Consider the following 25468-nt stretch of genomic DNA (forward strand, 5'->3'; position numbering starts at 1 on the left):
ATCCAATTAGATTAGTTTTTAGGGTTCCGTAGCCAAATGGAAAAAAACGGAACCCTTATTTCATGCTATAAATAAATATTGAGAGGATTTCTGACCTAATTTTTACCCGACTGCAATCCAATTACAGCTTAGTGATGTAAAATATAGTTTATAACTAGACATCGGATTATATGCATTTGCATATGCAAGTATGTTGATTGTGCATATTTTTGATTGTGCATATTTTGTGGATATTTCAGCCATTTAATCGTGCATACTTGCATACATATTTTGGCACTTTGATCGTGCATATAATCCGATGTCTATTTATAACATAAAAAATTGCTTCAAACATAAATAAAATTGTTTGTTTTAGTACTTAATGCTTATTATTTATTTAAAAATTTGTGATTGATAGGCAGTAAAGTAAATGGATAGAATTTATGTTAATGTTTTTAAATACAATGGCATATTTTAGGTTTTGATTTTAGCTATGTTGTCAAATCAGTACAAAAATACAGAAATGAATTGCAAGCAGAGTTGCATTTTGCGATTTTAGAAAAATGAATCATATTATGATTCATACCATGATTCTTCAAAGCGACCATTTTAGCCCCGCAGAACTACAAAATTAATAACAATTTGATAATTTTGTGTTTCAAAACCCTGTTTGTATGGCTTAGTCTTTACTTTTATCTACATTTTATCTGCCTAAATTAATTAATTTCATCAAAATCGGTTCAACAGTTTCATAGGCGTGAAGAGGTACTAGATAGACAGTCACGCTTGTATTTGTAATATTAGTATGGATTTCATTACATGAGTCATGAACCTTTAATATATAAATTAAAAATTAATTATAAGTAAAAAAATTATTACCACTATTCATAATATTTAAAAAAACTGCCAAGTGCGTGTCGGGCCACGCGCAATACCACTATTTTTTTGGTCAATGAATGTACATATTTATAACGTGTTTTACTAACAACATCATCTCAGTTACTTTCAAAGGAATTTGAACAAAAAGTTCCTTTATAGATGTTTATACTTCACCAAATACATTTTTTTTAGTTGATCGACTATTACTCAATAAATGAAGTCTTCTTAGCCGTAATAGTTTTCCTTTTAGATTCAGCATATTTCCTATTCCCGTGAATATTTCATATTTCCAGAAGCAACCGTTTAGCTGGTAGAAGGGAGGGACACTGGACTTAGAGTCGATTTTTTCCACTTCAAAACTTAATATTTCACAAACGGATCTCTAAATCGGAAAATGATCTATGAATAGGTACTCATAATATTTTTTTAAAAACTATGCAACGTCATCCCACACGATGTGGTAGACGCGAAAAAAAATTCATCCCCGCTTGATGTGTAGGGAAGGTACTTACCAAAAAAAAAAAGATTTCATGTAAGTACCATTTTGTTGGCATCATTAATACCTATATGTGCATTCATGCCAAATTACAGCTTTGTAGGTCCTATAGTCCCTGAGCAAAACCGCGGACAGACAGACAGACGGACAGACAGACAGACAGACAGACAGACAGACAGACATACAGACAGACAGACGGACGGACAGACCGAAACTATAAGGGTTCCTTGTTGACTACGGAACCCTAAAAAGGTGTTCAAATCTTTTTACTTGAATCTGTACACTGCATAAATTTGAGCGTCATCCAATCAGAGGCAATGGAATAAATGAAGATCAATTTACTGCAATTGGTGATTCAGGAGTCTGGTCATTTGTTATTGTCAGGTTACATCAATTATGATGTGCGGACAATAGCCACGTGTAGGGTTACCAGGTGTCTGTATAAAGCTGGACATGGGCTTTTTATTTGCATGTCGGGCTGATCCGTCTTCTGCCAGGTTTCTCACTTTTTGCAAACGCGCGTGTCCGGATTTTTTTACGTAAATATCGACTGGATAAAACTGCAATACTCGTCAGTGTCTTTAAATAAGAGTTACATTTTTTCATAATTTAACTGAATACAGTGCGAGAATTTTTATAAAGCTCCTAATCTAAAAAGGTTAATGACCGCTGCGGACGACTTATTTCATTTTGACCATAGTTTATTTAGTCCTTACCCCTGTCCCCTTCTTTAATAGTACTAAAAGTTTTGTATCAGTTTACAGACAATTGGCGAGTCACAACGAAATTACCGTAAAGTCTAGCGTCTAGACTAGAAGAGGGTCCATCCAAATGCTCTAGGTACTGTCCTAAGTTTATCAATTTTCATTAGCACCAAATTATAGAATGTCAATTTATCTATCCAACGCATGGACTAAGAGCCCTCGCAGACTTTTAGTCGGCCGATAGTATGACCAAATTGGGTTTTCAGTACATTATTATCGACATACAAATCGTTTAGTGCGCGCACCTTCATACATCTTCGTACTGATTAAGCTTTCGATCAAACTATCGGCCGACTAAAAGTCTGCCGATTGCGGGGCCTCCAAGGGTCCCCGCAGACTTACAATTTAAAGTTGGCCAACAAATCACAGAAATAGATCAAGATAGAAGCGCCATGTCGTTACAATTTGTATGAACACGAGCGATATGGCGCTTCTATCTTGATCTATCTCTGTGGTTTGTACGATAGTCGGCCAACTTAAAATTGTAAGTCTGCGGGGACCCTAAGATGCACCGTCCTGGAATGTTGCGCAAATATTGACAAACCCTTTATTACTCATTACTTACTCTCTTGTCACCACCAAATATTTGAGTAGACGCTAAGTTTCTCTAGTATCTTATGTACGGTTTGCCATCATAGGTGTCCTACTAATATGATAAGGCGCAGCGCAGACGACAGACTATCCGTGACGCACTTTTTAGTCCGTGGAAATAGAACCTTTGCAATTATATGCAGTAACGCACACGACGCGGCACGCGCAGCACAGACGTACATACATCCATACATACATGTATGGATGTGTGTATGGATGTTTGATACTTTTATACTGGGTGGATTTTAATGAAACTTTACAATAATATAGCTTTAAGTACATCAGAATGAAGAATTTTACCTAATTTTGATTATTAGCAGCCCATATTCTCTGTCAAAAATAAAAAATACTAGTGAAAGAATTACTTAGATCTAGCGACCGTAAGAGAACGTCAAATGTCCAAGTCGCTATCACTTGATTACCTACTCTTACGGACTACGGTCCACCGTCCATATCATATTTCAACAAGAAATTCCTCCGAATGAGGCAATTAAGCTACTCAAGAGAATGTGAATTTTATAAGGCTGTTGACTCTACAGAGCAGCTCTGGATTTATGTATAGGCAGTATAGGCCATGGCCTATGGGCGGCAGCGTCCTAACGCCTATGGCGTCGTATGGGGGCGCAAAAGTTCGTACATAGGGGGCGGCAAAATTAAAGTGGCCTATACTCATAAAAATATAAATCCGGCCCTGCTACAGAGAGCCATTGATAGGAACTACAACAATCAATATTATGTAATCAAATACAAGCTGTACTTAACATAATTATATAGAAATAGCGTTGTTTAGCCGTTTGCAGACAGGTGTTTGATCGTTGTAAAGTTCACAAAGAGTTTTTGCACCTGCACTGCACTGCACGACTCGATAGGTAGTCTACCTACTAGGCTACTACCTACCTACACCATTTTACGCAGCAGCTGTATTGTTTTAAATTTTAATGCTTTGATTACATAAGTCAATTCAATTTGTATATTATGTAGTACCATGTACGGGAATGATATTATGGGTAGACCCATGTCATCGGGAATGACATACGATACATGTAGTGGAGTCACTGAAGGTTTTCACCTCCGATTTCGTTGAACCTCCATCGATTTTCATGAAAATTGGTGATTAGGTGGGGGATACCCTAAGAAACAAAAGTGACATAGTGCCAACTTGCGCTTTTGCCCTGGGGGTGGATGCCAACTCTTCTCGGGTAGAAAACCTTATCGATAGAAAGGGGATAACCTGCTATTAATTTCAGATCAGTGGGAAAACAACAGACAATCCAAAAGTAAAAAATCGGCCAAGTGCAAGTTAGACTCGCGCACGAAGGGTTCCGTACCACAATAGAGTAAAAAATAGGCTGAAAATTGTGTTTTTTGTATGGGAGCCCCCCTTAATTAACTAATTAATTTAAATTTAAATTTTATTATTAATTATTAAAGTTCAAATACAACTAAGTATGTCGTGAATATTTCAAGTGCCTATGTGTTGCCGTTATTGATATCGAGCAAAAGTTGCAAAAAAATAACGTTGGTTGTATGGGAGCCCCCTTAAATATTTAATTTAGTTTGTTTTTAGTATTTGTTGTTATAGCGGCAACAGAAATACATAATCTGTGAAAATTTCAGAAGGCTAGCTATAGCGGTTCTTAAGTTACAGCCTGGAGACACACAGACAGATGGACAAACGGACAGACATCGATGTCTTAGTAATAGGGTCCCGTTCTTACCCTTTGGGTAACGGCTCAGCTGAGAGCTGTGATGAACTAGAATAAAAATGTGTTTATTTTTTAACCGACTTCAAAAAAGGAGGTTATCAATTCGACGTATATGTATGTAATATTTCCAGAACTGCCCAGTTTTTGTATATGTTAGTCTATTTCAGTCTCTGAACAAATGTGCAAAATTTCAAATGTATGTATGTTTTTATGTTTGTGTTCGCATATCTCCAGAACTACAAGTCCGATTTAAGTAGTTATTTTTTGTTGTACTGGGTATTATTCAACTTAGGAAACACTACAAGTTTCACTAAAATCGGTTTAGTAGTTATTGAGATAAGGCAATTTTAATTCTCAACTTCGTACAATTTTGAAGTCGGTTTTATTTTTTTTAAATACTATTTACTTAATTAAAAGATAAATTAACGTTCCATCCAAATTTTTTTATCAGGTTTACTAGGTGATAAAAAAGTTAGATCTATTATTAAGACAAGCCGTAGTTTTTAAGGATAAAAAATTTCGCAATAATTATAATTTTAATACATACTTAGTACCTACTTAAATAAGATTTTACTTCTCTCGTGAACAATAATTTAATAGTATTTTAACCAATAGTTTTACAGTGATTTTGCATTAAGAGAGTAGTTTGTAAGTGTTAAAATTTCATCGTCAACCAAAAATTATATCATAAATATGAAACAAAGCCTGTATGTAATATTTAGAAACTCAGAAATACAACAAATGATTTTTCATAGTTTTTCATTTGAAAGGGTTAAAAATTTATTAGAATCATAAATCAGGCATAAAAATATTGAAAAAACGTTTATTTTATCTAATTAAACACAATAACTAAAGCCAGAATGGTTAGATCTGCATTTTTCCTCCTTTTTGAAAAAGTGGTGAATTTCACCCCTAAAATGCAAAAAGCGCAATACGAGCGTATGTCACTTTTCAAGTAGAGGGTAAAACATACTCAATTCCAAAATTTCATCCAAATCGATGGAGGTTCAACGAAATCGGAGGTTGTGCCTGATTTTTGCCTTCATTAACTGTACTAATGGTACCGACTGGCCAGGTGGCATTTCAGCCGATAGGCAATTTTGACTGGGAGGGAAATTCGTAAAATGTTAGCTATTATTGTGCTTTTACTGTGGGAACGATTTAGAGTATCTATTCGTGCGAGCCGCGAGAGAAAAAGAGATAGTGATAGGTCAATGCCTGATATTCTCCGTTCTCCGCGTCCAAACTATAATATAAAATATTTTAATAGATTGAAAGATAAGGTGAAAATCAATCCACATGGAACAAACACAATAAATGAAACAAAATTCAAATAAAAAAAAACCGGCCAAGTGCGAGTTGGACTCGCCCATGAAGGGTTCCGCTGCTTCCGCAGCAGCAATAAGGTTTATTTTTATGAAATTAAAAGGGTTTTAATTTATTTTTATGTTTCAGTTTATTTAATGAAAGTTTGTTTAAGGTTTACCATTTATGACGTATAAAAAACTACTTGATAGATTTCGATCAAACCAATTTTCGTTGGTAGTTTTTATAGTAATGTACATCATATATTTTTTTTAGATATATTTTTATTTCTAAAAAAAATATATATTCATATATTTTTTTTTACATTTTTTAGATAGGCATGGTAAGCCATGATATATACTTTAGAAGTTAGAGGGGGGGGGGGGGGGAACACACATTTAACCACTTTGGAAGAGTCTCTCTCGCAAACTATTCAGGTTAGAAAAAAGTTCCGTTTGCCATTTGGCTACGGAACCCTAAAAAGTATTGTGTAAAATTTGTCATTTGGTACTTTGGTTTTATTACAGTACGTCAGAATTCTTAATTTATAGAAACTATATCTCATTTCCAAGAAAATTTGAAAACAATCAAGAAGTTACTATTAAAAATCGATAAAATAATTTAAATAACAATTTTACTTTTACTTTTTAACGACTAAAATTGGCTGCGATCGTTTAATATATTTGGCTGCGATCGTTTAATATATAGTTATCTACTTCCGAAAATTAAAATTCTAGATTATTCTATTATTAATTTTTAGCAAAAAAAAATTGTGAAAGTTTGATGAAAAGACTTGTTTACTCTAGATTGTTGGATTCGAAGTGTAAAATTTGAATGTAGCGACTACTAATAAGAAACTCCTCTGGTTTTTTTGTTGGTTAAAGCAGAATATGAATCCATCATATCAGTTATGCAGGGGGAATAAATTATACCACCAGTAAGGGGAAATCGATCCAATAATAAATGGCAAGAGTTCAACGATCCCTCCGTTCCATATTTGAAAAATCAACGACTTAAGCCAAGCATTAACTGCCATATTGAAAAGAATGTTAAGATAGCTAGGATTACTTCGATAAAAGCTACTTTTGGCTGATTGATTGACGTTTAATGGGGAAATTGAGGCCAGAGATAATAGAAGTTTTAAGCATGGATGGTGATAAAGGCCAAATTACTCGTCTCGTGGCCATATTTATTTATGACAAAGAAAGACTCAGGGCCTGTTTCATCACTTACTGATAGATGCCAGATAGACTATCCACAACTTATATGACAGATAGAGTGCATCTTCACTTTGAGCCATGATTGCCATCTCGTATGCAAAACTATAATAGTACGTACAGTCGATTATCGTAGACGATGACATCACGTCCGTAATCGTTTATATATTGGTTTATAATTTTCATGGATAGGACGTATCATAACTTAGTACCTGGATGACCGAGCTTTGCTCGGTATAGCAAACACTCATTGACTTCGTGTTACTTAGCAACGCCATCTGCTGGAATAGCTTAAGTTGTTGTTGTGTCGTTAAAACAATTAGTTGCTCACAAAATAGTATTATTATTCGCCAATAGATGTCAGGAAGAATCATATTTTTCAGTTTATCGATTATCGATAAAACACGAATAAAAAGACATTTTCTAAAAATGATTCCTAGCTAGATCGATTTATCGCCCCCGAAACCGCCTATATACTAAATTTCATGAAAATCGTTGGAGCCGATTCCGAGATTCCAATTATATATATACAAGAATTGCTCGTTTAAAGATATAAGATGAATAAGTTATGTGACACTTAACAGAATATTATGAAACAGGCCCTTATTCACCTCCAAGTTCGTTAGGACTTAGGGATTTGGGCGCGTCTTATCTTTAAGTTGACAAAGTCATCAGCGTTATCTTAACGACATCCGAAATACAATGTCCTACACTCTGTGTAAAGCAGCCATCTTTTCAATTTTACGGTATAATAATTAAGATCTCAACATAATAATATTATGCTTCTTAACACGGGCGTAATTATATCTAGCTCGCCCATGAAGGGTTCGGCAGCAGTATAAATACCCACTCTGCCTACGGACACGCTCCACAGTATAATAATTATTATTATATTGTAAATACATGTACCTCGCCGATGAAAATAGGTGGGTAAGTACATAATATATTGTCGATTGGACAAGTAAGATGGATAGTAATGGGGGGTCCGGACTCCCAGGACCCCCCCCCCCCCCCCCCCCTTATATACGCCCATAGGTGTATGCGAAGCATACTTCATCTTCCTTTCGAACCCAGTAGGACGGATGACCGCCTGGCGAGTATTAGCCGCTAAAATTACTTGAAACTTCTTACATTGGACGCATGGCTCGTCTTACTTGTCAGTCATCCTGGGCCTGTATTGTTCTTACAAAGCTTGGAAACATTTTTAATTTTTTCAACGAATGAATCGAACCCATCATTTCAAAGTCCAGAGTATGGAGTGTAGATGGAGGAGAACTATACATTCAACGGCTACATTCATTCCATACCCTTTGCTGCAGCTAGCGTCACTCTTGGAGGATTTTTCAACTGTTATTTACTGCGTACAGCTGGACACTTTTTCAAATATCCTCCATATAAGATAGTTCTCCTCCAACTAAACTCCATAGTCCAGAGTCGATCAACTAGACCCTAAATCGATATATTTTGCCAGAATAACAAAAACTACATATAATATACTTCACGCTCTTAATCCATAATGTTTATTTGGCTGTCAATCTTGCTTTAATAGGTAAGGTCAAATGTTTATGTATAAGGCCAAAGGGTTAAGGTTGCTTTGCATGTTACGATATAGTTGCTTGACCCTTTATCAGGAAAAGATCGTGTTCACGTTTTCGTAGACTTGAATTTATTATGACTTGTAAGTTGTAAGGTAAAGGACCTTAATATCAATGCCTTTTAAGAATGGCAGTTGGCTTTAAATTATGACCTACGGCGGAAGTGCCATTGCAGCCGCAAAACCACTTTTTGTTATTTCTGATGCCAAGACCTACTGCAATTTAATATGCAGCAATTGTATGTGAAATTGAGGGTATTGTTTTATTGTTTTGTAGGCGTTATTCCTCTTTATACATGGCTAGGGCTACAAAGTAAATAACGTTTTATTCAGTACCTATAAATTTCTAATTTCTCGATTCAGATCATCGCAAACCAATATTTTCATAGACTATAATATCTAGATAGAGTCTAAAAACACCAATGTGTTTGTATTTATGGCGTTTTTTTATATTTATTTATTTATATCAGGCTTCATAGGCCCATACAATATATACCTTAATGACTAAAATACATATAAATTATATACACTTAATAACTGCTCTTTATCTTGAGCTATCGGCGACGTGACACGCGCTTCATTCCGGAACTCTCCCCTGGAACCTTCGGTAGACCACATCAGTCGGCCAGAATTCCTCCGCTTCAAAGGTCGACAGAAGATGCGTCGGTACTCTCGTTACAAAGGAACTGAAGTTGACCTTGTGGCGAGACTGCAAACGTTCGACCCTTAAGAGGATACCACAGCGGCTAGAGAAATGAAAAAAAAGTACGTGTAATATCTATAGCTGTCTCCCTTACCTCAAGCCTATACCGCAGAACGCGATAGAGACAACTGCAGAAAATCCAGAAAATCAACGATTCGTTGTCCCCTGATTCCTTCTCCAAAACTTAACCGATTTAAGTACTTTTTTCATTAAAGATTAAAAAAAGGCTTGAGCTGTGTTCCTATGTTTTGCTTTTTTTGTATAATCTATCCAAATCTGTTTTCTGGACGTTTGAACACAGTGGAAAATCTGGCCATTTTTTTGGGTTTTTGAACGTTCATATCTTATTTAATAATTAAATTATGAAAAAAAAGAAAACATAGGGACATTGTATTAGTGGCCGTAGATATTCAGGAAAAAAATTATAACTCTACTAGCATTATCCAGGGAGGAAACAGGGGACAACGTTTGTATGGAAAAAATGGCGGTGTGGAATCCTCTTAAGTGGAGGGATATCTTCTTACTGATGTAGTTGACGACTAATGCATATCTCAAAGCATGCACCACGTTTATAAAGCCTTTGTTTTTCGTTTGGCAGATTAGCATTGTAGTCCGTCTGGCGAGTCGCCAATGCAAAGGTAGAACAAATCCCTGCTGCATATGGCAGCTAATTTGCGGTCATGCATCCATGGCTGAGGTTAAGAGTGGAGTATAAACTCGATCATCCGGGGGTCAGTCATACGGATTCGTGATTATCCGGACTACCATCGGAATATGTACCTTTTAATAATTTCTTAATATGCATTATGCACCGAAACCACTTTTCTTCATACATTCGAATATCCGGATTTCTAAGTATCCGAAATGCCTAGAGATAAAAATTGGTCCAGTACAGCAAGTTTCTAAGTGTGTTTAACCTTTAGTAGAGGTAGCAAAATGTCCATAATAGATGCCCAAAACGCCTGAGCATTTTTCCATCTACATGAATGGATAAATGCCGTCTCATAAGAGAATGATCCTTATGTCGTATTGGTTTGAAAACGGCAATCTATTCCCAACCCAAGAAGCCAATTTTTTTCCAATTCATGTCAGGACTCAGGTCAGGTACCTAGTCTCACGGTTTTCACTGTAAGTGGGAAGAACTAAATATTATCAACATGTTGGTAAGTTGTAACAACGGAATTAAGAGGTATATTTACTAGTTATGTACTCTAAAGTCGCAGCATCGGCTATCACCACGCTATGACAGTTACAAAATATAGGTACAAAACCTCTAAGTTTAAAAATCCTGCTAATACGAATACAGTGTTTAATTATGATTAATGATTATTAGTTCTCTTCAGGATAATAACTCCTGAGTAGGTATATTATAATTTATATTCAAACAATAAATTATACGAAGCCACAGACTACAAAATTCTTGGAATTTAATGATGACCACGTTATAGGTATAAATATTTTCTGACTCATGCCCTACCCGTATACCGTGGGATAAATGCAAAATGACCGACTTGGTAGGTAAACATCACTACCTGTACCCTTTTCACACGGCTAAAACGCACGGAAAAACGCTGCCGCTGCGGCGCCATGTGTAAACACGCTAAAACAGAAAACCGACGTATAATTTAGACGTTAGCTGCCGATATGATTGTAAAAAATAACAGTAGTGCAGGTTGGGACTTGGGAGAGGTGGCTGGAAATTAGAGATTAAATATAATATATTATATCCCATAAAAATCTAATATTTATTATCATTTTAATCTATGTTACACTTTTGAATAATTGTGCAAAAATTAATACAAAAGCAATTAGAGATCATAAAGTTTTTACTATCTAAGTAAATTAATTTTCATAGTGAGTAAAAATGTTATAAGTTATACTTTAAACGGTTTTTTGAAGGTTTTAAAATCATGGTTCATGAGTAATACTTGGTTTACACAGAATGGTTTGTCTGTCTGTTTCAGTCGCATTAATACGCATATGTATAGAATAAAATTTATATGACAAACTGGGTACTGCAGGAAATTATACGAATGACTAATATATGTATGATAGAGGTATTATTTTAAACGTATATATTATAGAATATACGTCGAAATAATACACTATGGAAGAGTAAGACTGCCTTCACATTACGTCGCAAGCGCTGCGGCAGCCGCGCTGCAGCCGCATGAATTCTATACAAAAGTCGCGCGGCTGCCGCGCGACTCTCTTTTGTATGTTGAAGGCACTCTAACTGAGACAAAGAAAATGGTTCCGCGAAATGCACATCAATAGGTACCTTTAGTTGGTCTGGTCGGTCATAGAATTTTCTATAACTGGAGCCATATATTTTATAATTTTATACGGGTCAATGTATTTATAGAGCTACGAATAATAAAAAGTATATGAGAGTTATTTATTTTAATTAATTCTAGCATCCAGTTACAGTTAAATTTACATTTTCTCACAAAACTTGTCTACAGTTTGTCTGTGGGCAATAGAGCGTTTTAAATAGTTATCGTTCTATAGAATGTATTTCGATGTTACAGAAAATTGCACTTTGCGCTCACGCTCAACTTTATTATAATATATTTACTCATGATAAAGGCTTAGTTGGGGCGTTGAAAATACGCTGAGTTAATCATAACGCTGCATTGGGTTCAGCGAACTTCAGCAAATTGAACGAACTATTAAATATAATAGTAAACATAGCTGAAAGAAAGTAAGAAAGAAAATGTATATTTACAAATATCCATCTCTTTGAAGCAGGTAGGTTTGTTTTGGAATGGCCACCAAAAATTTACCACTTGTTCAAACTTACCCGCTGAGTGAACTCGAAACAAACTCGGTTGGATACCACCATCTAAAAGACTGCTAGGCCATAATTGCGGTTTAGATTAAAGTAAATCGTCGATTAAAAATGTATTTGTCTGCCTCGTCAATCGCCCCTATTTTATGATAGGGAAGGTGGTATTTTTTTTATAAAAAAATATCACACTTGCTCGTTTGCCCCCATTATTTTATAATTACCTGTTGGACTTGGAAAGCAACTACCGTCGTCCGGTAGTTGCTTTCCTGGAAACTCGCAACGCAACATTAAAAAGCTGCAGGTGCGTTGCCGGCCTTTTAAGAGGGAATACCTACGCTCTCGTTTTCAGGTCGTATTTGTCCGGACATAACGCCAAAAGACACTTAACACCAAATTATTAGTTATATAATTTAAGAGTAACATTGTCCTACAAATAAAACACTCCGTATTTTAGGACCATCAATTCAAAGTATGAAATCCTTTTTATCTCTGTTAGCTACCACTTTCGAGATTTTTCACAAACACTTTCGAGATTTTTCACAAACACTTTCGAGATTTTTCGCAAATAAAAATGTTAATGTTCGTCTTATCAAAATGAAGCTACTCACAAAAAATAGCTTGAAATTATATGTATTTTACATTAAAATTACAATAAATACAAATTTTGGTGTTCGTTTACTATTTTTGTCTGTGAAATGTTACTATTTCTGGTGATCAGTTAATTATTAGCCATTAACAATTTGCTACTTAATACCAGAATCAATATTTCATTCGGTAACAGCATGATAAAGCATTTGTAAATATTTACAAACGTTATCCGAGATATTTCAGAATGCACGTCTTCACTACACGTGTTCACAGTATACAACGCAATTACAGAAAATAGTCATAGAAATATTTTTAAGCCGCTGGTAGGTAAACTGGATGTTGCCTGCAAGTTGCAACTTAGTTGCGCAGAAATGTGTTTAAACTTTGAATATATATTTACGAGATAAAAACTATTGTAGTGTGTGTTATAATAGGGGTGATGACAAGGTCAAAGATTAGCGAATTTTGTTAATAAAATGAAGAAATCACGGTAAAAAATAAGTGTTCCCAAAATTTCAGCTTGATAGCATTTGTATTTTTTTTGCTATGCGCCTTCAAATTTGGATATTCAAGTCGATTTTTTTTTCAATTAAATTTCTTAATATTTGTATACCATTCGATAACTTATTCAATTAAAAGCAACTTTTGTTATGAAACCACTTTCATAAACGCAATATTTAATATACCTGTCGAACAAAGTTCTCTCCCGATGCGTACAAACTACGAAAGAGTGACGTCATACTTTCGTAGTACCTACTTTGTGTGGAGCGTTTCGGGCAGGTCTTTTTTATGAGATATTTGAATTGTCATAACTTGGTGAACTTTTAAGCTATTAGAGTCATTCTTTCAGCGATGTTTCTATTTTTTAAGTGTCTTTCAATTACCGATAAGAAAAAAAAAAATAGTCATCATGCCTATTCTCGGTAATTGCATATTACCGAGAATCATAACACACTACACTATCATATCTATTATGTCCTTTTCCGGGACTCTTAAGTTTGAAGTCAGCGATTTCAGCGTTAGGGAGTAACAGACAAACTTTCTCACTAGTATGGGTTAATAAATAAGAAGGATGATGCCTATGAATTGATAAGTAATATTTTAGCATTTTTCCGACAATCAATCCGGCATAAACAGACAAAACTTATTATTTTTACTTTCTAGTTTCTAGCCTATTATATGTATTTTCCACTGTGTTCTGTTCCATTCTCTTATGTTCCATTCTATTCTGTTTCATACTATTCTGTTCCATTATCTTTTGTTTCGTACGATTCAATTATGTTTTCACTGTTAGAGCACTAACCACCATATCTGTCCAGGTCGCGGCTGGGCGTCGGCATGGCGAGCATGAGCTCCACGCTCGTCGAGACCGTCTCCATCAACTACGAGGACTTCAACGAGAGCTTCCTCACGTGCGGCACCTGCTTGTGTTAGTATGCACGCACACACACACACGTACACAGCGCACGCACGCGTACACACTCCACACACACTGCATACGCTTGTACATACTCCACACACAAATTCACACACCCACAGCTCTACGCTGTTCAGGTGAAATTGGATTGTACCTTAAAAAATCACAGTAATTGAATATTGAATGGAACATTCTTAAAACCACTGGCACAGGCTCTAGAAAGATATTTCTAGTATCTAATTCTATTGAAATACATAATAACTCGGAAATGATTAATCTTTTAAATATTGGAAAGGATTTATCACTGCAATCAACTTAGGGCCGGGACACAAAAACACGGCACGACGTCGTACGGCGTCGTACGGTGCCGTACGGCGCCGTGTCGTACGCGCGTCGTAAAAAACCACGGCACGGCGCCGTACGGCGTCGTACGACGTCGTGCCGAAGAAACTCATCTTGAATTTCTACATGAGTTTCTACGGCTCGACGTCGTACGACGCCGTACGGCGCCGTGCCGTGGTTTTTTACGACGCGCTTCCGATACGGCGCCGTACGGCACCGTACGACGCCGTACGACGTCGTGCCGTGCTCTTAGGCTTAACAAGTTACAGTAAAATCATAAAAAAATGTAGTACTGCGCTAACTGACGAATCGTTAGTGGAGATAAGCATACTTTTTGACCCACACATACCTGTTAATTGCCTGGAATATGCAGGTCTAATTGGTTCATTAAAATTGCTGTGAAAGCACTCTAATTGTGTGACAGTATTTTTGGTCTTTATTAGCTCTACCGACTACTAATTCATACCCTTATACAAAAAAAACCAGAGATAGCGCCTGCATTTCACACGCGCGATGCACACAGACGCAAAAAACTACGCTATCTTCGTAAATCGTAGGTATGTGATTAGTCGACTGACCGTCTGAGATAAACTACACTAGTAGTTTATCTCAGACATGACGTGGGAGAGCCATGCTTCGGCACGAATGGGCCGGCTCGACCTGAGAAATACCACGTTCTCACAGAAAACCGGCGTGAAACAGCGCTTGCGCTGTGTTTCGCCGAGTGAGTGAGTTTAACGGAGGCCCAATCCCCTACCCTTTTCCCTTCCCTTCCCATCCCTACCCTCCCCTATTACCCTATTACCTCTTAAAAGGCCGGCAATGCACCTGCAGCTCTTCTGATGCAGTGAGTGTCCATGGGCGACGAAAGTTGCTTTCCATCAAGTGACCCGTTTGCTCGTTAGCCCCCTTATTTCATAAAAAAAACATGAATAAAAAGTTGCTGAATTTGTAGCTATTATAACTATTTCTAATTTTATTGTTCAAAAGATAGACGCGATATCAGGTAGTGCAGAAAGATAATGTATAAAGTGGATTTTAACGATTCAACACATTAGATGTCATGTAGCTTGGGTTACCTTATTTGTTTCTAAAAGTATTATATTATTGTGTAAGTAAATGTCATGGATTAGTGGCTAAAACTCCCTAGAATTTAGGTTATTTCATTGGCATTTTGGCTATTTAAAATTTAAAATAGAGCTTTAACCTAGCCAATAGGCTAGGTATGATGATCCGTCTATTTTTAATATGTAGGTCACACCTTTTATTCTTATAGAGTTATGTCCTATAAGCTTTAATTTAAAAATGCGTGAAGAGGTAACAGACAGACAGACACACTTTCGATTTTATAATATTACTAGATGTTCCGCGCGGCTTCGCCCGCGTAATTTAGGAATGTCACGGAAACCGTAAATTTTTCCGCAAAAAAAGAAACCTATGTCCTTTCACGTGGCCTATTCTTCGTGTGCGCCAAATAACATAAAAATTGCTCCAGTACGTTCAAATAAGCCCTTTCAAATAACTTCCCCCGTTTTTACAACAATTCCCTCTATTTCTTCGCTCCTATTAGTCTTAGCGTAATAAAACATAGCCTTTCTCGATTAGTAGGCTATGTAACACTGAAAGAATTTTTCAAATCGGACCAGTAGTTCCTGAGATTAGCGCGTTCAAATAAGCCATTTTAAATAATTTCTCCCGTTTTTTCCACACTTTCCTCTATTTCTTGTTGGACCAGTAGTTCCTGAGATTAGCGCGTTCAAACAAACTCTTCCCAATTATAATATTAGTATATTTAGATAATCTGGATAACTTTTGATTATAGCCTATTCAAAGCGTTAAAGATACTGCACCAAGCTTAGAAGTATTTCTATAGATAGTGCACACTGGGATTGAAATAACCCAGGCGATCATTAGACACGGATGTGTCACAAAAGCTTTCTATTTGTCCCTTTTAAATAGTTGTGTGGGATATTTTAGGGTTTCCCAAAGTTTTGAGGTAAAGCAATTTCATTTTTTGGAACCCCTATGTTCCTAGAGCGTAAAAATTTTGCTAAAAGTTGGTATGGAGATACTAAGATGTGACTAGATATTATAAATGCCAGTGTCAAGTATTAAATGGCGAAAAAAATTTTTTCGGATGACGTTTCTCTCGGCGAAATTGACTACGTGACAAAACTCTAGACCCCCTCCCCCCTCTCGTGACCGAGCGTAGTATTTTGAAGACCCCCCTCCCCCCCCCCTAAATGGGTCACGTAGTATGGGTATGTTCCCTAAGGTGCTTTTATCCCGGTACAATATTCGGTTCCGGCGCGATAAACGATACTTGATGCAATTGAGTTGCGGACGTCATAATACTAATAAATAAATAATTAAATAGCTAAAAAGAAATATATAGTTTAAACTTTTTAATCGGGACTTAAGAGGATTCCACACCGCCGTTTTTCCATACAAACGTTGTCCCCTGTTTCCTCCCTGGATAATGCCGGTAGAGTTATGATTTTTTTCCTGAATATCTATGGCCACTATTAGCATGTCCCTATGTTTTCTTTTTTTTCATAATTTTATTAATAAAAAAGATAAGAACGTCCAAAAACCCAAAAAAATGGCCAGATTTTCCTCTGTGTTCAAACACCTAGAAAACAAAACTGACTAAAATATACAAAAAAAATAAAACATAGGAACACAGCTCAAGCCTTGCTTTAATTCTTAATGAAAAAAAATACTTAAATCGGTTAAGTTTTGGAGAAGGAATCAGCGGACAACGAATCGAAGATTTTCTGTTCTTTTATTAGAACTTTTGTCGTGTTGTCTTTATCGCGCTCTGCGGTGGGAGACTTGAGATTGGTGAGACAGCAATACATTTTCAAATACCTATTTTCAATTTCTCTCGCCCCTGGTGTATCCTCTTAACGCGACTTATTTAAGTAGTAATGCTACTACGAGTACATACTTTTTCTCGACGTTTCGGCCGTGTTGCAACGGCCGTGGTCACGAGGGGACTGCAGGAGCTCGACGTCTTCGTTTGCGTTTGCTTCAGCTTGCAGTCCCCTCGTGACCACGGCCGTTGCAACACGGCCGAAACGTCGAGAAAAAGTATGTACTCGTAGTAGCATTACTCCTTAAATAAGTCGCGTTAAGTCCCGATTAAAAAGTTTAATTATGATGCAACGCGAAAGTTTAAAATGTTAAATATATAGTTTCTAAGACAGAGTTTATCTATTCTATACTACAGCTTTATCGCTTGGACAATCTAAGGCTGGATACACGGTAGGTTTTGCTGTCAGTTTTACCACAGTCATGGCTGTAACTGATGGATAACCAACCGTGTAAGAGCGTGACAGACGGTTGCATGAAGTTGATTGACGAAAATCTGGATATCTTGATCTTTGCTTCATGCAACCATCAGTCACGAATTTTGAGTGAGTGTTGTCACATCTGACAAAATAGGAAAATAATTAGAAACCTTTGAAAATTTTGGCTTTGACTGACATAAAACTGAAGAGAATTGAGTGACCATCTAATACCATTCGTCAGTCCATCAGTCACCATCAGTTAAACATAATTCATGATTGACGGAATTGACTGTCGCTTGCATGAGCGTGTAATGGATGCCTAACACGCTATGGAATGAATAAACTCCCGTCAAAAGCTCATAAACTGGGTACCATGCGCTTAAAGTCGGAAAAGAAAGTCACGGACTTGATCTCTATCTATCTCCGTTTGTTGTAATTGAAAATAATACAGAAACATAGCCACAAATCAAAATTTCACTTTTATTATTATTTATGTTGGTAATAATGTAAATTATAACGATAAAGAAATTGTATTAGAAACTAATAGCCCGATTATTACTGTAACTTTCACTTTTAATTACTTTTGATAGTATGAAATGAAAAAACTTTTGATATTCAAAAATCTACTTTAGATTGATCAATTGATTATGTTTCCTGTCGGTCGTTTTGAAAATACGTTCTAAATCGGGAGCGACGTTTTCATGTGATACGGAAGGTGTTAAACCGTAGGTGATTCTAGCGGCCATTATATTTTACGCGCGTTTTCCTTTCGAAAGTAGGTCCATTGTAACGAGGAAGTCATTATAGTCTTGTTTCAGGTACGTACGACGGGGGAGAGCACACGCCAAAGCTGCTGCCCTGCTCCCACACAGTCTGCCTGCACTGTCTCACCCGAATAGCTGCCTCCCAGACCCGAGACGCGGGGAGCTTTAGATGTCCCATATGCAGAGAACTCATCACCATACCTCGAGGCGGCGTCCAGGCACTCCCTCCCTCGTTTCTCGTCAACCAACTCCTAGATCTGATGGCGAGGCAGCGAAGGGAGGTGATACCGCAGTGTAGCTCCCACCCCGGTCGAGAACTCCTCTTCTGCGAGACGTGCGACTGCGTCTTCTGCCGGCACTGCGCCGACGGCCCCCACAGCGACACCCCCTGCGACCACACAGTCGTTCCCTTCTCGATAGCTTTGAAGAGAATGTCGGAGATACTCCTGTATAGAGCCAACGAGTGTTTAAGTAAGCTGGGATCAGCGAGGGAAGCGGTGGCCAACGAGTTGAGAAGGCTCGAAGCGGCGGCGACGGCTGCGGACGAGGCAATAGATAGACACTTCTCCGAGCTAAAAGCGGCGATAGACAAGCGACACAGCGAACTCAAATCCGCCGCCGCGGCCGCCGCCAGCCACAAGAGAAAGTTATTGGAAGAGCAACTGAAGCTAATCGACGCTGAGAAATCTAAAGTAAGTACATGGTTGCTGACCCATCACCATCAGATATCCGGTATATGTCACGAGTACAGTAGAAAGGTTTAAGTTCTTAAACGTTAGTTTTACCCACCGGTTCTAAACTAATGTCTACAGGATGTAACAAAACTAAGTGATAATACTTTAGGGTGTGTACGTGTTCCTTGTAGAGAGTTCACTGTGAAAGTAGCAGCGCTGAAAGACAAAAAAAAAACACCTTTGTATGGGGAAACTCGTGACGCTCGGGCCCTTGCCCGTACAAAAGTGATAAAAACTTTTACAGTGAACTCTGTACAAGGAACACGTACGTACACATAGTATTATCACTTAGTTTTGTTACATCCTGTATATCTTGTAATGAATTTTCGGATAGTGTTTTTAAATATGCATCATCTGCAGTCATATTATAATATGTCTATAAATATACTAGGGGCATATTATGGAGCACAATATCAGTTTTGTTAAAATAAGGCTCGTCGTAAGTCGTAACAAAATCATCCTAAGCGTTGAAGGTAGATGTTGTCAAAAATCGTTACACTTCTCGTGTCACAATGTTAGGCCGCACGTACTCCTCCGAAACGGCTTTACTGATTTTAACCAAATTTTATATGCATATTCAGTGGGTCTGAGAATCGGCTACTGGCTTCTTTTTATATTGATAGGTGCATTTGTTGAATAAATAATAGTAAATTATTACAACTCGACTAACGGCGTTGTGCGACGGGATAGCGATGGACGTTGCCATGGTGACATACTTATTTAGTCACTTCAATAAAATAATACTGGTGAAATACTTTATATGGCAAAGAAACGTTTGCCGGGACAGCTAGTATCTTTATTTCTTTATTACGTTATACTTTAGTCAAAAGCCGAGAAAATGATGGATGTGTCCGGAAATTCCATTACTGTGGCAAGTTCCCACATACGCGACCCAATAATGTACAGTTACTCCGTGCGACCAGACCTTGTGGTACACCAATTTGTAAAGGAAATTCATTAAAATGTACCGTATTTAATTAATTGTACACTAAGCTTCCTATTAGTAATAATTGTGGGACCTGGACTCTAATTAGCTTTAAACTTTATAATGCCAATAAAGCTTAAAGCTCAAAACTATAAAGACTGAAACTCTTAAAGTAGGTACCTATCGAGCGTAGAAGAACTAAGCTTTTAGATATAGCCGTAAACATCGGATTATATGCATTTGCATACTTGCGTATGCAAATGCATATAATGGGGCTTATTAGGCGATAGTGCATATATTGGCATTTTTTCGTTGATAGTGCATATTTCGGCCATATTATGCCCTCGTAGTTTCCAAACTAGCTATCATAATATACACTGAGGCCAAAAAACAGAGGTATGATAGATAAAAATACTTCAAATATTTAGCCCACCCTTGTTCAAAGACATCCGCAATATACCCGAAGTACAATATCTTTCTAGAAATAAAATGTTTTTTTTTTGTAGTTTGCCACATTTGAAAAAAATTGAATAAAGTGGGTAATGAACTTCCATGGGTACCAAGATTGTAATCGGAAAGACGAAAAAAGTCCTGGATTTAATGGAATTATGATAATTGGCGCATTTATTATGAGCAACACCGGAAAACTCTTCCAAAAATAATACATTTTTATAATATTAAGCGTCTTTTGATTGTGCATATTTTGGCCATTTTTTCGTGCATATTTGCATGCATATTTCGGCACTTTGATAGTGCATATATAATCCGATGTCTAGATATAGGTATAGGTAGGAATAACCATTATTTGAAGTTTGTCCAATCGTTTATTTCGTGATACTTATAGACAAAATAGAAAAAATACGTGTGGCACTCGGAGACTGCCGCGGTAAAGCCATTGCATAGCAATATCTAGTCTAACGCATACTCCTAGTCGCACGCACACAAACAACGTGCCGGCCTGCCGAACTGAAAATACATTAGACGATGTGTTAGGTTTATTTTCGTTACGGAATTCCTTGATTCGTTCACCGCGCTCAAAACCCTTCGATAAAAGGTATGCAATAACTTTAAATAAATACTCTACGGTCTACACTATCATATATTATGATACCATAATAGTTTAGAGTTATTATTTTTCTTTATTGATTGTTATAGAGGTCAATTAGATATAACTGCTTGAATACGTCCATCGCTCGTACTATATTTGGGAACATAATATTTATAAGACAAGGAAGGTGCGCAGGAAGTCTACCGTTATATTATGATTCAATGTTATAAAATTAAACGTTAAATTAAACTAAAGGTTCAATTACACTCGTTAAATCTACGAATAAACTTTGTGAGAAAACTTCAAATTATAGAACATGTGTGGATTGTTGACTATTATTATTATCACAATAGTAATATTATCTGCTCCAGTCGGCAGTCACAGAATACATATTAGTACAAGTAATCCAGTGCCGGTTTTAACACTACCAGCGCCCTGGGTGAGATTTCTTCGCCGTCCAGGGTTCAGTTCACAGCACACATATCAATCAACTCGGAAAGGGATCGGCGCCGTATCGCCTCGAGCCGTTCAATATTGTTTGTATGAAACTCCCTACTGCAACGCACACTAAGCGGAACCGTAACGTAATCGCCTCGCCTCGGAAGGCAACAGCGTCGGCGAGCCGTAAGCGAGGCGTCGCCTAGCCGTAGCGGAGTTGACATACATGCGCTACTGATACGCTTTGGTAATACGTGCATACAACGGTTGACGCCTGGTTGATGGCGAGGCGAAGGCGATACGGTGACGATCCCTTTCCGAGTTGATATGTGTGCTGTGACCATTATCCGGCGCCCTGGGCAGTCGCCCAGCGTCGTCGTCGTCCCCTAATGCCGCTACTGATCTATTCTGTACACGTAAAATATCTTGTGGGAACTGTACATTTTACTGCCATAGAAATTTCTTTCCCATCGCCAACTCTATTTCTCAGCTCAATCAAGACCGATTTAGTAGTATTGTGTGCGAATCAATGTAAACATACAAACATTACCTCTGTATATTATTAGTATAGAAATACTAATAATTCCATAAGTTTATTATAAAGCTATCATAGATCAAACTAATCTGAATTCTGATCTATAGATCGCTGATCCAAGCCGTCCTTGAATCATAATGCTATTGACGTGAACACTTGAGTTGCATCAGCTTATTCTAACACGATTATGCTTCTCATTTTATGCTAAATTAATTATAAAATGTTAGTTTTATTGACCATATTTCAGTATAAAAAATATTTTTTTCACGGTATAGTTGTAACTTGTATCTATTTCTACTTGAAACTACTAAACTAAAACTAATTTTGGAAAACCATTAAAGTGCGTATAAACTATTCCCTAAAGAGGATCTCTTAATCTATACTAATATTATAAATGCGAAAGTATCTCTGTCTGTCTGTCTGTCTGTCTGTCTCGCTTTCACGCCAAAACTACCGAACCGATTGTAATGAAATTTTGTATACAGATAGTCTAAAGCCTGAGAAAGGACATAGGCTACTTTTTTACTGGAAAAAAGGGTTGTAAGGGGTGAAAATACGAAAATTTGTTCAAATTAAGTTAGTTCCAAAAATTCATACTAGATGGCGCCGTGCGTCTCTTACATCGCTAACGCTTGCCCAACATCTTTCTATACGAGGTGGTATCAACATACATTTCGGTTCAGTTCTTTATATTATATACAGTGACGTAACCTTAAACCATCTTAAACCTATCAATGATAAATAGTTTATGGGTAAAGTTGTGTAATTGGGGGCTAAATAAGCTTTAAAATTTGGCATAAAATATAAAGTTTAATTTTAAAAAATCAAATATCTGCACACTGCACAGCTGTTTTGATTTAAGGGGTACCAGGATTTTTTTTATAAAAGCTATTGATACCAATTTTGTTGATATCGCGCGCTATAAACTGAAGTCCACGCGGACGAAGTCGCGGGCAACAGCTAGTAAATATATATTTTTCACTTGATTTTCCTCTTACCCTTTGCCTTTCACTTTTCTTTTTATATATCGTCTTTATGGATAAAATATAATGTCAAACCTTACAAGTTTTCAGACCTACCTCAACGTGTTCACAATTGAGACATAATTGTCTTACTAGCTATTTACGTCCAACACTCATTCACGGTTACATACAGGTACAGATCCATAGTAATATTTTAAATGCACGTTGCCTATTCACGCGAAACCGATTTGTAGAAGTTTAGTTTGAAGATAACTTGAATAACGAAAAATATTTGTTATCTTTATCCCAGAAAAATGTATAGCTCTTCAAACCTTATTTGAGTACTATAATAAAAATAGCGATACAAGACTTTCATCCAAGTTTTTCATTTCATAAAATGAAGTTTTGTGATTGAATTCGCTGTTTGGACTTCAGATACTCGTAAGATCTCACGCGATACCTACACGAATTTTAGCGCAACGAAACGGGCAACATCTGTGATTCAGTATATAACTGAACGTTCCCTAAATTCCTATTTATCTTTTCCAGGTGGAAGCAGAATGCTCCGGTCTTCAGCAGCAGGTCGAAGTGCGAGAGGTGTCCAGCCGAGCAGCAGCCTTGGGCGCGAGACTTGGTGACGCAGCAGCATTAGCGGAACCCAGAGAGAATGCCTTCCTGGCTGTGGACTTCGCCCATAATGATGCGCAGCAGAGGTTCGCTGAAGCGCTAGCGGAGTTGGGCAGGGTTCGGACCAGCACCACCTTCCCTGGACTGTGCACGCTGCAGTTGGGTGAGTTGGTTTATAGACATCGTTTTCCTTTAGCGATAAAAAGATAAGCATTAGGCACTGTGTATTATGGCGCGTGGCATTTTCAAAATTAAATTCCTATCGTAGTCTTACACAAGGTCGGCATCTGAATCCCTTTCACCTCTCCTTCTATCGTGACTAGGTATTTCCTCTAAATAAGGACCAGCTTTCGACGCTGCTGTGTATACAGACGTAGCTACACAAAAATCTGTCCTTGCCTACCAAGAAACTTTTAACTTTTAAAAAGTCTGTAAAAACTATGAATCTTTTAATTAGTGAGGGTTTTAAATTATTTCCCATAATATATATAATAGCTCCCACACCGGTTACGGTGACGTTGGCCAGTTTCATTGAAACCAGGCCAGCTACGCAGGAGTAATTTTTTTTTTTTTTTATGAAATAAGGGGGCAAATGAGCAAACGGGTCACCTGATGGAAAGCAACTTCCGTCGCCCATGGACACTCGCAGCATCAGAAGAGCTGCAAGTGCGTTGCCGGCCTTTTAAGAGGGAATAGGGTAATAGGGGAGGGTAGGGAAGGGAAGGGAATAGTTGAGGGTAGGGAAGGGAATAGGGCAGGGGTTAGGGGATTGGGCCTCCGGTAAACTCACTCACTCGGCGAAACACAGCGCAAGCGCTGTTTCACGCCGGTTTTCTGTGAGAACGTGGTATTTATCCGGTCGAGCCGGCCCATTCGTGCCGAAGCATGGCTCTCCCACGTATAAATTTTATAGTGCCCATGTGTGTGCGCAGTACACAAGAGCACTCTCTATTCCTTTACTCTCATAACCCAGTAGGACGGAAGACCGACACGACCGGCGAGAGATCAGGCGCAGGACCGACTTTTTACATGCCCATCCGACGCATGGATCATCTTACTTGTCAGACAATCAGGTGATCAGCCTGCATTGTCCAAACCAAACTTGGAAATAACATGTTTCCAACGCGGGAATCGAACCCACGACCTCCGAGTCAAGAGCCGCGCTCTATACCACTAGACCACGGAGGTGTTTTCCCATAATAAAATAATATTTTCCCATACAATAACTAAACCTTTCTGTCTTTCCAGAGTCGGGCTGCGTTACCGGCTTGGAAGTGGTAGTGGTGTTACGCACGGTGGACTACCATGGTGAAGCGCGCAGCACGGGCGGCGACCCCGTCACCGCCGCCGCGACGCTCGACGACGCGCCGCTGCCGTGTACTGTGACTGACCTGGATACGGGGCTGTACAGGTGAGGACTGAGACAAATATGGACACTGGGCTGTACAGGTGAGGACTGAGACAGACCTGGACACTGGGCTGTACAGGTGAGAACTGACGAGGAGTGGTATTCCATACTGTGATAAACCTAGACACGGGGACATACAGGTGAGGTAACCGGAATTGGCCAAAATGATGTCGATCATAGGCAGAAATCCTATACTATGCTTTAGTAGGAATGTGTTCATGAGAATCGTCGGAAGCGTCAGATACTAACGAAATAAAATACTTTGATATGATTTCTGGGGAACCCGAGGATCTTGGGATCCGCAACAAAAAGGATGTCAATTTATCCTCCAGCAAAGTCGCAAGGACTGAATGTCAAAAAAG

The 25468-nt window shown here is 37.8% G+C and overlaps 1 protein-coding gene across 1 annotated transcript in view; it reads left to right on the plus strand.

Annotated features, from left to right (window-relative positions):
- LOC121732987 (tripartite motif-containing protein 2-like) overlaps positions 1-25468 on the plus strand; it is a 31044-nt gene that overhangs the window by 985 nt on the left and 4591 nt on the right. Inside the window, exons 2-5 of the mRNA XM_042123048.1 lie at positions 13933-14042; positions 18484-19121; positions 23621-23861; positions 24947-25109. Of these exons, the coding sequence (XP_041978982.1) occupies positions 13933-14042; positions 18484-19121; positions 23621-23861; positions 24947-25109 (1152 nt within the window). The remainder of the gene's footprint in view (positions 1-13932; positions 14043-18483; positions 19122-23620; positions 23862-24946; positions 25110-25468) is intronic.

The sequence above is a fragment of the Aricia agestis genome, chromosome 13, assembly GCF_905147365.1.
Source record: "Aricia agestis chromosome 13, ilAriAges1.1, whole genome shotgun sequence".
NCBI classification, from domain to species: domain Eukaryota; kingdom Metazoa; phylum Arthropoda; class Insecta; order Lepidoptera; family Lycaenidae; genus Aricia; species Aricia agestis.